The sequence below is a fragment of the Galeopterus variegatus genome, unplaced genomic scaffold (assembly GCF_000696425.1).
Source record: "Galeopterus variegatus unplaced genomic scaffold, G_variegatus-3.0.2 Scaffold241, whole genome shotgun sequence".
Taxonomy (NCBI): domain Eukaryota; kingdom Metazoa; phylum Chordata; class Mammalia; order Dermoptera; family Cynocephalidae; genus Galeopterus; species Galeopterus variegatus.
The window spans coordinates 94,496-109,953 of NW_007726352.1; the positions used below are offsets into that span (position 1 = coordinate 94,496).

At 46.0% G+C, this 15,458-nt stretch overlaps 1 protein-coding gene across 1 annotated transcript in view; it reads right to left on the reverse strand.

Annotated features, from left to right (window-relative positions):
* Positions 1–445: 445 nt before the first annotated feature.
* DEPDC5 (DEP domain containing 5) overlaps positions 446–15,458 on the reverse strand; it is a 119,065-nt gene continuing 104,052 nt past the window's right edge. The window contains 5 exon segments of the mRNA XM_008566416.1: positions 446–1,230; positions 1,414–1,496; positions 4,553–4,613; positions 7,657–7,828; positions 11,333–11,502. Coding sequence (XP_008564638.1) covers positions 941–1,230; positions 1,414–1,496; positions 4,553–4,613; positions 7,657–7,828; positions 11,333–11,502 — 776 coding nt within the window. The 3' untranslated portion in view covers positions 446–940.

Sequence of the window (15,458 nt, forward strand, 5' to 3'; positions counted from 1 at the left end):
CCTGCAGCCCCCACACCTCCCCTGGGCAGGTTAGGGCAGAGCGCCATGGGTGAGGCACATGCTGAATCCTACCCTGTTAGCTAGAGCTAAGTTACAGACAAAAGAGTCATTCCTTTGATTCTTTTCCAAATGTCATGATGTCTGTGTCCCAGAGCTAGGCTCACCCATTTAGCAAGATTCACCTCCTACAGCACAAGCCTACAGTTACCTATAATGTTATGCCGTCTGCTCATTAGTCCTGACCAGAACTATCCTTGCTCCTGCCCAAGGGCTTGTGAAAAGAAATCTCTCAGGAAACTCATGGCCAAACTCTCCAAGCCAGTGAAATTTTAAGTCCTCTCACCAGCTGTGGTTACCTCATTGAGCACCATGACCCGGGCAACCTGGCATGACTGCCAGCCCAGGAAGGGACTGCTACTGCTGGGAACCAAGCTAGGGACAAAGATGCTGCACATGGAGCTTTATTTGCTTCTGATATGTACAGGTATATACAATTGGTGTGAATCTATGGTACACTATTTCACAATATTATCTTACACCCCGTGCACACTCCTGGGTGGGAAGCGGCGATTCTGTTCCGAATACCCCACAAATGGTGGAGGAAAAGGATGCTAACAGGAGCCAGCCCCTCTCTGAGGACATTCATGGGGGCGGCCTGCCCCCTTACCCAGGCACTGAAGACCTCCCACAGACAGTCTGTGCCTCCCACCTGCTCTGGGCACTTGCAGCTGCTTCCAAAGGCTTTCTCCTCAAGCAGAAGAACACTTGTGTGTGTGGGGGGGGGGTGTCGAAAAGAAGCAATGGCCCCCACTCATCAACAGTGGCAAACTGATACCTGACACCGAGGGCCTAACCGGGACCCTTCATCCTGGGTTTGAGGGTGAAGGCTCTCCCCCATCCCCAGCATGGGCACAGACTTCTACCCCAGTGCAGCCTGGCCTCACGGGGCACTGGCATGCATCTTCTCCAGGCAACTTGTCCAGAACATGACCAGCCGGTTGTTGCGGTTGATGCAGAAGTCCATGAAGTCCTTCAGCAGCCGATCAGCAAACTTCTCGTCCCCTGTGGCACTGGAGCGCCACGTCTTGGTGAGCATGGTGTTGTAGGCCCAGTTGTAGCCAATCCGCTCCTCGCAGAACATGTTCTGGTTGCTAGAACTGGTGGAGTTCCGCCGCCGCCGCTGCCCCGAAAACTTGCGCTTGGAGTAGGGCAGCTGCAGAAACACTGTTCCTGAAGAGGAAGAGGGGGGCCTGTGTTGCCACCAGGAGGGCACCTGGAGTTGGGTGAGGTGATTCAGCCACCACAGACTCAGAGCAAGGTAAGGGAGCACTGTGAACAAAGCCAGACCCCCACAGGGTTCATGCGCCAGCCACAGGGGCCCACCTGCCCAACATTTTGCCTGTAGCTCCTCACCTGTAACATGGATGTACTGAGGCTTGTTCTCAGCAGGGAAGTTAAAAGCAGAGGCAGAATATTTATCTTGCACAAACCCAAACCTAAGGAAAGGTCAGGAAAATGCACTGATTAGGGCCTCCATAGCTAAAGGGACAAGAGGAGAGAGTGTGACTAAAAGGACTCTGACAGCCTGAGATAAAGAGATCTGCAAAGACCTCTTTCAAGATGGAACATGCAGGCTGCTTATTTGTGTCTTTATGACTTCCCAAACCTCTACCCCTTAAAATACCATGACTCACCAGACCTCCCTCTCCAGACCTCCCAGCCAGCAGCCTTTCATCTCCATGGTCCCCTGCAGTGAATGAAAGCCCTCCCGCTCCCCGCCCTCCTCATCCAGCCTTCATTTCAGCCCAGCTTCCTCTCCCTCCAGCCGCATGCCCCAGCTCTCCCAGCAGACATCCCCTCTGTGGTTCTCCCCATCCCTTCTTGTCCTGGACCTTTCCTCTGCCTCTCGCTAGAATCAACCTCCCATCCTAGTTGGCTGTAGCACCCATCCATATACTCGAGGGAAGGGTTCTTATCTTAATCCACCTCAGCCACTCCTCTCTCCCTTTCTGTACAGTTCTTAGACTAAGCACAAAAAAGGTTCTTAATAAAGGCCTTGAAGTGAAATGGAATGACATATCTCAAGTGAGAAACACCAATCTGGGGCTCTCTGCTTTGCTGTGCTCTGGAAATAGGCTGGAGGAGCCATTTTTCATCTATGACATGTTCTATTCCTGGTTTTTCTATTTCTATAAAGCACATTTATTACTGCTCTCCCTGCTCAGAGCTGTTAAGGATGTGTTAACAGATGTGCTCCTGCTCTCTAAGTCTGAGAGGCTTATGTAATGAAGGCAGTGAACTAAAGCAGGTAAAATACCTGTCTCCTTTCCTGGACTAGTTCCTTGGGGAACTCAGTTGTGCATTCTCTATATAAACCATCAGCTTTACAGGGGCATTCCATTATTATTTACTGAGGAACACATGAAATCAAATATGCAAATTAAACAGATAGGCTAATACACACTGCAAGCTCCCTCATTTATAGGCTGATTCTCTCATGTGTAGAGAAAATTGCCTTTGCTTCCTCTCTATTTTCCAATCAAGGCTATTGATTTACTCAGCATGGACCAGCCTGAGCAAAGAGAATTCTTGTCTCATTTCTTCCTTAGGTCACCAGAAAAGACCTTTATTTTTTTTAATTAATTAATTTATTTTTTCTGGCAGCTGCCTGGTATGGGGATCTGAATCCTTGACCTTGGTGTTGTCAGCACCATGCTCTACCAGCTAAGCCAGCCCAAGATCTTTATTTTTTAAAATGCTATTTAACCACATGGTCCCTGGCTACCTCACTGTTCACCAGGGGAGAATGCAAGCCAGGATCGCAGTGACGGCAGGGGGCTCCCATCTCTAGGTAGGGGTTGTACTAATCTCACCCCAACTGTATAGATGAAGATGAAGGAGGAGCTGGGAGCCACAGCAAAGGAGGTCCAGGGAAGATGGACACTTTTCTTGCTCTTTCTGAGATGAACCTTATAGGTGGGCCAATGTGTCATTTCCGAGCCACATTCCCACATAGAACTCCACTCAGCACAGAAGCTACATATTAAACAACTACACGGGGCAAGGCACTTTGCTAGGCATCATGGAAGGAAACAAAAGTGAGGAAAATGCATACCCTTCAGGGACCCCCAAATAGTGTAATTGACTGACAGTGTTTGGGAAGAAAGGGGAAGGACCTGGTAACCCCTGGAGGAAGAAGATTCTGACAAGTATAGAAGGGGGCAGGAGCTCAGGTATGGGAGGTGGGAGAGGGTTTAGGTGAAGGGACACACAGCACAGTCTGGTGCAGTGATAAAGAGGACTGGTCAAAGATGTGTGAGGAAACTGGAGGCTGGAAAAGCAGGCTGAAGAGGAAAGGGCAATAGTTTAGAGAAGATATAACCAGGATCTGGACTGAGGGGGACCAGGAGGAGGACAGTATGAAGGAAAAAAGCAGATCTGACAATAAAGGTCATGCCCCAAGTGATATCCAGCTGGCAAAGTGCAACAACTGTCCGGTGAGGTACGAGGCAAGCAGCGTAAGAGCTGCTTAAAAATCTGTCAGTTGGAGGGTCTTCCTAATGACTACTGTTTTCTGAGGGCTCACCAGGAACATCAGAGAACACTCCCAAAAGCCCCACGAGGGCTGAAGCTTGGCAATTCCAGGTTCGTCAGTCAGATACTGGGGGAGGTGGAGATAGACCAGGCCCATCTCCTTCCCACATCAAGGCCCTTTCCCACTGAGCACTGTGCTCCCAGCCTTCTACCCCAAATTTGTACATCCTCTTACTAGAAAGAGGAAATCAGCTCCCCTTGTGCTCATTCCACAGCCTTTACTAAGCACCTGAGCTAGGTCTATGAACAAAAGGGTAGACCTTAGAAAAAGATCTAAGGTAAGACAGGGCTAACTTGTTGGAAGGAGACTGAAGAGTCTGGACTTCACCCTGTGGCTGTGAGTGTGAGCATATGTGTGCGGGGTGTAAGAGCTGATGCTTGAACAAGGAGATATGACACTAAAGAAGGTGTAGTGAGAGGATCACTGAAGCGAGAACAGGAGGCTTGGTTTACACCATGATCATCATGAAGTAGCAATCGGACACCAAGTTAGTGATGTCTGGAGACAGCGTGGTTTGCTAGACTGCCCTAGGGGGAGATATCTAAGGCTAAGAAAGGTACCAAGAAATACCTACTGACTCATCTACTGCTTTTAAACCATTCATTGTCTTTTCAACACCTGTTGAGAGTCTCCTGACACATTTTACAATTTTCCATTTCACGTTATCTCCTAGAAAGCTCGGCTCAGGGTCTTGTTGGAGGCTAAGGAGAGAGTTCTATGTTCTCCCCTCAACTGGAAGAAGGTAATGAGGTCTGAAAAACAGCTACAGAAACCCAGGAGATAGTGCTTATATCTGAAACCAAGGCAAAGAGTCCTGCTGGAGATAAACAGCAAATTGGCACTGGTAGAATAGATCCCCTTCCCCAGGAATAGAACAAACTGGGTTTCACTTTGGTAACTGTTATTCAAGATAAACACTGATTCCCTCCCACTATTCCCTCAAGCTAAGGGACAAACCTGTGTGCAATGGCTTCCTGAAAAAGGTGCATTCGATCCCAGTATGTTTCTGGTTCAAAGCCTGAATGGAAAAAAGAATAAAGGCTGAGTTGTCATACAAGGTTTATAATTCTCCCTGGGTCTGGTCTTCCATACTCTTCATTACTCTTGGCAATTCTTGCCCCTTGAGCCTAATCTCTGCTTCTCTGCACTATCTGCTTTGGGAAAGACTGCTTCTCTCCCAAGGTTCAAAGAAAGGACAGCTTTTTATTTACATCATCCCTCCCCGCTAGCTATAGTAGGGTCTAGAAAGGTGATGAGTCCTCAGCAGCCAGTGTGGGCTACCAGAAATCAATATAAGACTCATTCTAATGACAAATGATTTTCTATGCCAAAAGCTGAAAGGAGCATGATATTAAAGTACAAACAGAATGTAAACTTTAAATGCATGCTAGCTGCTTCTAAAGAATGACAATGACAACAAAAATCTCATTTTTTTTTTTTTTTTTTGTCTTTTGTCTTTTTCCGTGTCCGGCAACAGATCGCAACCCTCAGTGTTGCTCCCGTGCCTTGCTCAGCCAGTGAGCAGGAACCGGTCTGCATGTGGGATCCGAACCCTCGGGCGGGAGCGCCGCCGCGCTTCCCAAGCGGCGCACTATCCAGTGCGCCACCGGGCCGGCCCAAAAATCTCATTTTTTAATGTTACCAATTTTCCATTTCCCTACAAGGAATAGCAATATTACCAGCTTCATTTCAGGGGTGGGGAAATTGAAGCAAATAAATATAAAAATGAATTTTTGAAAAGTGATCAGTTGGGGGAGGGGAGCAGAGCAGACGAGTCCCCTTCACCATCAACCACTTCATTGCTCCAGCTTCACTCCTGCAAGGCTGTTGCTCAGGACCAGGAGCTGAGTGAGGAGGTGGGAGGGCTGCGGCAGGTTGTCACTAGTAACAGGCAACACAGCTAAGGCTGCTGTCAGCATGGTGGTTCTGGGGGCTCGAGCAGCAACTGCACAGACATCCCAAAGGTCAGTGGTGCCTACAGTGGCTTTGTTCCTCTTTCCACACTTGGAATTTTCTATCTAGGATGGATTTGAGGATTTGGGGCAACTGAAGAGTGAAAAAAAAATGACTGGTTTTAATAGGAAAAAAAAATACACGCAGTACATTCTTGTCAGATTTTTTAAGATTTTGAATGCACTGTTATAGGAAGCGGAGATAACAAGAGGCACAGAAGCGAGAAAATCGATTTTTATATTCAAGTCCTTATTCCTTTAAACTAGGACCACTTCTTCAGCTGTAACCATGGCAACCAACAGAGGATGCTGGTCTTGAAGACTGGGTTACAACTGGCAGTGAAAAACAACTCGCACAAAATGTCCTCCAATGCTAGCCCTGTGAGCAATCCTGTCTGTTACATGAGGATGAAAAACCCCAAAAGAGTCTCTGGACGGTGCGAGGGAAGATCTCTCTGTTCCCTCAACATATTAAAAACAACAGTATAAGAATATGCTTGGCTTAAAATGGTCCTATATGAACACAATCATTTGGCATTTCATGACTGCATAAATGGTCCTCTCTCAGCCAAGCTGTGAGGTTAAACGAGAATGTGTGTGTGTGCAAAGGGTGCTCTGTAAGCTCTACATGTCATGGAACCTATGGCCTCCAGTGGGGAGGGGCTCTGTGGGGCTCACCTGGAACCCCAACCATCACTTAGGACATTGTGTCTATACAAAAATGGAAGACATTTTGTATAGAAAAAATGTCTTCTTTCCGTGTAAACAAGGAATACACAGATGGGCCTTTGGAAGAAAGGCTGTTTGCACCATGGGAGCAGCCTGTCAAATGAAAAGTACAGGAATACTTAGCGTGGCCCATCTCAGCCAGCAAGACCTCCTCACTCACTGGGCGAGTTCTCTGACATTGACCATGTCACAGACTTACAAGTACACAGGAAGAAAGCATCTCCCTTATGTCAAAAGTTACTTCCTTCACATCTATAATCTCCATAGCTGAGAAACTACAGGGCTCCTGACGTAGCAGCATCAACTCTAGCTTTTTGTTTTAAAAAAGATAATCTGTGAACTCACTGAAAGCGTTTTAGGAGCTATTTACATGTTCACCTGCAACGAATACTTGGTGATTAAAAAGCGATGTGCTGTGTAAAGTAGAGCTCATCCTTTGATCTATCCTAAACCTGTCCTCAGGGTTCTGGTGGACTGGGGTTGAGCAGCAGGTCGGGGTAAGCCCTGTGTGCTCCCTTTCTTGTCGACAACCCCACTTCTGAGGGAAAGGCCCTAATCTGGGTCCTACGGTTCTCCTCCAAATCTCCTGCTCTGCTTTGCCTTCCTTGAAATGTTTGACTTCAGTCACGTGTACTGTTCCAGGGGCTGACACGCTACAGCTTTGTGTAAAAGGACACTTTCCTGTTTTGCTTTCAATGCCCCCCCTTTGGGGCCCTTTTGTACAAACAGCACATGCAAGCCTCCTGTGAGGTTCAAATCCCCCCAGCCCAAACCAGTTAGGTTGGAGCATATGAAAGGTGAGCATGGGAGAATACCAGCATCACTTGTGATTTACAGTCCATAACATCCTCTCTCACCCCCCACTCTGCTCCAAGCCTTTTTTTTTTTTTTTGTCTTTTTTCGTGACCGGCATCGGATCGCAACCCTCAGTGTTGCGCCCGTACCGGACCGGGACCGGCAACGGGATCGCAACCCTCGGTGTTGCTCCCGCACCTTGCTCAGCCAGTGAGCAGCCGGTCTGTATGTGGGATCCAAACCCTCGGTGGGAGCGCCACCGCACTTCCCAAGCGGCGCACTGTAGCAGTGCGCCACCAGGCCGGCCCCTGCTCCAAGCCTTATGACAGCCTTCCTGAGTTGGTAAGGCAGCTCTAGCCACTCCCATTTTAGAAATTTGGAACTCAAGGTTCAGAGACATTAAATGATTTGTTCTGGGTTACCCAGGCACTAAGTGAAGAACAGGATTAAAACCAATCCTTTTGGCCCCCCATTGGAAGGCTCTTTCTTTCACTAGCCCATGTCACATACATAGAGAGGTGTCCTTGATGAGGGGAAGGGGCCTTACTCACTGAGACAGAACCTCCAGAGAGGAGTACTGCTTACTATCAAACAGATGCTCACTGCCCTCCTTGAGCAAGCAGCTGATGTTGAGCGGAATGAAGAGCTGGGCTCGAAGGGGATCGCCATACAGGTAACTGGGCAGGGCAAAAGGACCCTCCAAAACTGGGACCAACAAAAAGCCACAGGAGGTGGCTTTTCGATGCCAACCTTGGACCTGGTGGAAAGTACAGAAACAAACAGTGTTATTTCCAAGTTTTTTCAGACAAGAGAAAATACTTCCAAAGGAACAAACCTGCCAGAGCAGCAATATGCATATTGATTGGTGTGTTCACTTACTCACAATCACTGGCTCCAAACCAGTCCCGGACAGGAAAGAGCACAGTTTAACCTCCTGACAAATACTAGAAAAACTGAGAATTAAGCCCATAGCTCTTCTTCATGGCCCAGGCTTCTGCAATGTCAGTGTTTGGGAAGGAATAGACTAGACAGAGCTGAAACACTTCTCATCCTATGGGATGTCAAAGGAAGGTCACAGGATATAGGTTAAGTTCTTCAAATTCTGTCCTTTATCAGGAATTTAGTTAAGTGCAAAGTACCAAACAGGAAAACAATCCACTCAGGCTGTCTGAGAGGAACATGACATAGGGTAGGAGATAACTGTGGTGGCCTCTGGCCAAAAGCAATACGCCCTGACCTGACAGAATGAGAGCCACTCTCTAGCAAATGCTCAAAAGCCATCTGCCTGAAGATTGAGAACATCAAGACAAACTTCCCATCAACAACATTTTCTTAGGGAACAATGGCAATTTTCTAGTTCTTGAGATACTATTTTTAAACTATAAAAATGATGTATATTTTTTAAAAAGTTGATGGAAACAGATGAGATTTCTGTCAAATATTATTTTAAAAAAATACAGTTTGGGCCATACCCTGACTTAAACAAGTATGATTATATAAAAAATTGAAGGGAACCGCTCTTAGCTTTTCTCCTAGAAACATTCATAGCAACAACAATTCAATAACAACAAAAAACCAAGATCTCCGTTTAACCAAAATAATTCCTGAGGCTTAGTCAACAACCTTTTTATTTTATGTAATATTTATCCTAATAAAATCTGATGTATAACAAATTTGGACATTGCCTTAAAATAATAACCTACATGAGAAAGTTTTAAAAACTTAAAATAATGTTGAAGGGATTAGCAGCTTTCAATGGGTTTTACATGAATAGATGTGAAAAGTGTGCTTTTTATTTTTTTATTTTTATTTTATTTATTTATTTATTTTTTTGTCTTTTTTGTGACCGGTAAGGGGATCGCAAACCTTGGTGTGGTGTCACCCGCACCGCGCTCAGCCAGTGAGCACACCGGCCATTCCTATATAGGATCCGAACCCGCGGCAGGAGCGTCGCTGTGCTCCCAGCGCTGCACTCTCCCGAGTGCGCCACGGGGCCGGCCCAAAAAGTGTGCTTTTTAAAGATAGTTGCTGGGCCGGCCCGGTGGCGCACTGCTACAGTGTGCCGCTTGGGAGTGTGGCGGCGCTCCCGCCGAGGGTTCGGATCCCACATACAGACCGGCCGCTTACTGGCTGAGCGAGGTGCGGGCGCGACACCAAGGGTTGCGATCCCGTTGCCGGTCCTGGCCGAGTGCGGGCGCGACACTGAGGGTTGCGATCCGTTGCCGGTCACGAAAAAAGACAAAAAGGGGAAAAAAAAAAAAATAATAATAAAGATAGTTGCTAAATTCTTCAGAGAAAATAAATACTCTTCTTCCTGCCCAAGTGTAGCTATATGTGTGTGTCTATGAATGCTGTGGTCATGTTGTTTTGAGATATGGTTATCTGGTAGGGCCTGCAAGGAGAATGCTTAAGCCTATTGGGTCAGAGGGCTAATTTTGCCTGCAGGTCATCCCAGTGTCAAACCGCTGGGGAAGAGATGGTACACTCTGGAAGTTAAGCAGGACAAGCAGCTGGGCAACTTTTTTTTTTTTTTTAATTTTATTTTGTCGATATACAATGTGGTTGATTATTGTGGCCCATTACCGAAACCTCCCTCCCTCCTCCCTCTCCCCCTTCCCTCCCAACAATCAACTTTTTTGATCTAGACCTTAAGGATGTTTCCCAGATGAGTGTCCCTCCGAGGGAGTGGTATCCAAAGATGCTAATGCCATGTGGAAGCAGCTGGGCAGACAGACCTGGACAAATCTCTCCTCCAGAATACCATGTCTTAGGGGACAAAACTGGCCTATGAGCTCTAGACAAAAAAAACCTTGCCAGCCAATGCTGTGCTCATTTCTCTTTTGTCATCTCCTAGCTCTTAGTAAACTCATTTTGAATTTTCCAGCTGCTCTCAGCTGTGCTTTGAGATGCTTGGGCTGGTGTTGGAACGGAGCAGGACTCAGTTGAAGCCACAGAAAAATATTCTTTTTGGGTAAATGGGAAAGTGTATAAAAAGGAGTAGTAGACTGTAAAGATGGTTAATGACAGCTCCTGGAAGATACTGACAGCTTGGCTAAGGAGTGTTTATTCTACAGGTACCGGGACTGGGGACGCGGCATGGCCAGGGATAGCTTAGTGTGGGAACAATGAATGGTCTGATTAGAGAGGCAGGCCAAGATGAATTAAAAGGAAGAAAGACAGGCAGGAAGACCAGGGCTTCTCAACCTCAGCATTCGTGACATCTTGGACTGGTTAATTCTTTGTTGTAGGGGCTGTCCTGTGCATTGTAGGATTATGAGCAGCACCCCTGGTCTCTACCCACTAGATGCCAGTAGCATACCCCTTCCTCCTGGAATATCTCCAGATATTGCCAAATGCCCTTGGGGAGCAACACTGCCCATGATTGAGAACCAATGAGCTAAAAGTAGTGATGTTCATTAACAGGGGACCGATTAAGTAAACCATGGTACAAAAAAATAATAGAATATTCTGCAGCCTTTAATAACAATGAGGCAAAACAAAAACAAAAAACCAAGGCAGACTTATTTGTACTGACATGGAAGACATATAGGCAATGGAAAAAATGCAATGTAAATAGTATGTATCCTATGCTACCATCTCTCTGTTAAAAAGCAGTAACTAACATGGTTTTACATGAAGTACCTTCGTACATGCATAGAATCTCTCTGGGAGTATACTCAACAAAGTGGTAGTGGTGGCTGCTTTTAGAGGAAGTCCCAAGGAACAAGGATGGGAGAGAGACTTACTTTTCACTCTAGACCAGTGATTTTCAACAGGGGGCAATCATCCCCCCTCCCTGGGGACATGTGGCAAGATCTGAAGACATTTTTGGTCATAACAGCTGAGAATGTGCTACTCGCATTTAGTAGGTAGAGACTGGGGATACTACTCAATATTCTACAATGCATAGGACAGCCCCCCACAACAGAGAATTATCCAGTCTCATATGCTGGTAGTGCCAAAATTGAGAAATCCTGATCTATATACCCTTTCTGACCATTTGAATTTTTTACTATTTTAAATTGTTTTTCTTTTTGGTGCTGGCCAGTATGGGGATTCGAACCCTTGACACCGCACTCTAACTAACTGAGCTAGGCAGCCAGCCTATTTAGCTTTTTTCTAAAGACTATTCCAATAGTCTAGGTGAAAGGTAATAGGAGCCTGAACTGAAAAATAAGTGACAGGAACCTCTACTAAGCATCCCCCATGTCCCTCTGCGAGGTGAGCCAAAGGCCCCAAACACACCCGTGAAGGTTCTCACCATCTCAAAGAGCACTGCAGCTGTCACTGCCATCCAGTGTAGCTTGATCTCGAAGGCTGCGTTCAAGGAGAAGTTGCCGTGGTAATAACAGCTGCACCACTCCAGCCTGTCTGTGCGGTTGTTCACGTCAACATCCAGGGTCACAGTTCTCTGCTCTGGGACAGTGGCAGCTATGTCACAGATAGGCCCCAAGAGAGGGAAAAGGAGGAAGAACAACTAAGCATCCAGATATGAAACTGCATAATTGCTTAATAGAAAAACACAGATTCCAGAAGTTTCCTAGAAATTATCTATTACAGGGATTGATAATCTTTTTCTGTAAATGGATAATATATATTTAAGGTTTTTAGGCCATATGGCTTCTGTTACAACTACTCAACTCAGCCATTATAGTGCAAAAGCAGCCATAGACATTATGCAAATGAATGGGCTCAGCTATGTTCCAATAAAACTTTATTTATAAAAACAGATGACTTTTTTTTTTAGGGCAGTGAAATTATTCTGTATGATACTATAATGGTAGATATATGTCATACGTTTGTCCAAACTCATAGACTGTACAACACCGAAAGAGAACCCTACTGTAAACCATGGACTTTGGGTGATAATGATGTGGCAACACAGGCTCATAGACTGTAATAAATGTACCATTTAGTGGTGGATGTTGATAGTGGGGGAAGCTGGGTGTGTGTGGGGACAAGTGATAAATGGGAACTTTCCACTCAATTTTGCTGTGAACTGAAACTGATCTAATAAGCAAATAAAGTCTATTTATAAAACAAGCAAACAAATGGTAGGCCAGATTTGGCTGGTTAAACTGTAGTTCGCGTCCCCCTAATCTAATCCAATCCCTTCATTTACAGTGGAGGAAACGGCAGCCAGGGGAGGGGAGATACCCTGGCCCAGATCACAGGGGCAGAACCTCAGCCAAGGTGAACCCCAATCTTCTAATTTCAGTGACCTGAGAAGGGGCACAATTAGATAATAGCCTAGACCACAATGAGGAAGAAATCTTGCTTTTCTGGGTTCAACCCAGGAAGGCAATAGTTTTATAACCTTTTCTCAAGAAATGAAACCTCATAATGAAGCTTAACACCTTGTTCCACCATCAGAGGGTTGCTCAAGGATTCTGGGTCAGTACCAAACTTGCTCATCCTATCTGGGGTCCCTGCTCAGAAATCCTACTCAACCCAAGATAGGGATATTTTAGAGACTGTCAGACAATCAAGTTCCTGACCAAAGATCTGAACTAGGCTCAGAAGTAAAGAAAACATCAGGGCTCTTCTCTGCCTGGCTGGGCATTGCCAGACCTAGAGTTTCTATAAACTATTATCTGCCCCTCAGTCTGCCATGCAACCATGAGTTCACTGACTTTTTATTTTTTTTAATTTGAAGTAGTCAGCTTAGTTCTGGGGTGTGCAGGGAGAAGCCCTGAGTGGCTTTTATCACTGACAAGGATAAAATGGCTCCTGAGTCAGCAATATTAACAAGCTTCTGTTGGGAGGTATGGGAGCTCCAGCCAGGGCACTGAATGGCATCCGGGCAAACTGATATTCAACTGCCAGGTGCACCACTTACCATTCTCTCAAAACTAGAACATGCAAAATAGAAAAAGGTCTTGATTTGGAGTCAGAAGATCTAAGCTTTGCTATTTACTAGCCAGGTGTCTCTGAGAGCATTGCTTCACTTCTGGTTTAGTCCCTTGTCTGCATACTGAGATGGAACCAGCCCAGCTGCTCACAGAGGAGGGGTGAGGCCAAAAGAAGCATGGATGAGAAAGGACGACGGACTTGCACTGTTTCCTCCTCCTTTAGCCACCTGACCTGTATCTCTCCTCCTGTTATTCTTTCCTTCCAGCATAAGCCAAGAGCTCATCAGTGCTCAATGTGAAGTCTGTCTATGACTCCCATGGACACTGATTGGCTGTCTGTGACACTTAAGGCTAAAGAACTTGGTTGGTCCAATGCTAAAAGGCTCATCAAAACTAGATTCTGTCTCTGCCTCATGTTCCTGATCCATGACACCACTACACTAACTCTTTACTCAATATCCCAAATCAAAGAAAGAAAGCTTTGCTCTCTGGTCTTGGACACTATTCCTTCAGGGGTTAGAGGTGACGGTACAGATACTTCCAGCAGGCTTAAAATGTTGACAAGGAGGAGAGCCCAGCTGAGTTGCAGTTTTTGGTGAGTTCACTAAGTCATTACTTAAGTTCCATGAGAACTAACTTGTTTACTTTGGGGACAGAAAAATATGGCAAGCCAGTAAATATGTGCAAGCTCAGAGGAGCAGGCTGAGCTTTTTTGCTTTTGCCAAGAGTAGAGAGTGTGTGCCTATAGTAGATTGACAGGGATGCTTTTGCAGAGAGGGAGCATTCAGAGAGAGGGGATGACTGTCAGAGTGCTGCCCCAGCACTGTAAAGGCTGGGGTCTTGTGCACAACTGGAAACACTGGCCTCAGACAGGACCAGGTGTGGTGCATCCACAGTGTAGGGGGGAAGGCTGAGGAGTGGGGACAGACACAGCTACCAGCAAGGGCAAGTGTGAATCTGAAGTTTACTCCTGATTACTTCAGTTTTCTCAGTGACACAGGACACTGAAGGTGGGGTTAGGGAGCAGGGGTTAGAGGCTTGGTGGCTCTAAGCCATGTAACGAGAGAAGTGGAAAAATGAGGCGGGTGAGGGAGAACAGAAAGGTGACAAGATCAATTGTTGTAGGTCCTGGTGGGGGTCAAAGAGTTGTTGGAGTCAGGACTGGAGGGAACATGCTGAAAAGACCAGTTGGGGTGGCAGGAAGGGGAAGAAAAGCCACACTAAGAGAGCTGCAGTTTTGTAGCAAGGGGCTGGGACCTGGTTTGAGGACAGGAGCCCTGGATGTGGGCCATCATGCAAATCACCTGAGGTCCTGACAGGCTTTGACTTTTGTCTTCCTGAGGTTGAAGTGCAGTATGACTAGAGCTCAGGCATCAGGCCAGGCAACCATGAGAATAAACTCCAGCTCTAGCATTTAGTAGATGCAGAGCTTTGGGCAAATTACCTCACCTTTCTGAGCCTCAATTTCTTGAACTCTAAAACATAAATCATAGTATCTATCACAGGACTAAGATGAAGATTAAATGAGATAATTTTCTGCTTAGTACAGTGCCTGACACACAAATGCTCTAGGAATCACAGCATTAATGTTGTTATTACCACTGCACCATGACAGGCGGGGCTGAAGCAACCACAATCACCACCGCTAAATGGACGAAAGGAGCCCAGGGACCAGAACATAGCAGAGAATATCACTCTCCCCTATCATCTCAGTTCCCACTCTGACCATTCATTCTACCCTCAAGCTCTGAAAACACCTGTTACGACACTTCAACCTCACACCTGCTTAGAGAAGTTACTGACTCTGGAGAGTTTCAAAGCCTCTCAGGTTTTGCTGAGCTCTCCAATCTTGGCTCCTTACTGGAATCCTTCAATTGCCCCTAGGGCAGTGGTTCTCAACTGGGGCAACTTTGCACCACCCAGGGGATATTTGGCAATATCAGGAGACATTCTGTCATAATGGGTGGTGGTGGGGGTGCTACCGGTATCTAGCAGGTTGAGGTCAAGGATGCTGCTAAACATCCCACAATGGACAGCACAGCTCCCCGCAACAAAGAATTATCTGGCCCCAAATGTCTGTACTGCAGAGGCTGAGAAACCCTGCTCTAAGGTTTTACACTCTGCAGAAGATTCACATTAGAATAATTCTGTTTATCGAACACTTTCAAGAAAAGAAAGTTTTCTAAATAAATGATAGTAACCTCCCACCTTAAAAGGACCAAAATGTAACATTTCTTTTGCAAAACATTTTGCTAAAATGTGTTAGTACACCTGCTGACGTTACATGCCCCTAATTCTCTGCCTCTTATCTGGGTGTTACTGAGTGACCTGTAGCCAAAATTGTAAGAACTCAGTAAGAGTAAATAGGCTCTATATGCTGATCCAAGGCCTCTCATTACAACCGGGTGACACTTAAATTTGTAGCATTTATTTGGGTTCTTCAGAAACCTTTTGCTTCCTCTAGCTGTCAGGCAAATAAAGTGTCACCATACATGATCCGATATTTATTTAAAGTAACTCATTGCATCTGTCTCA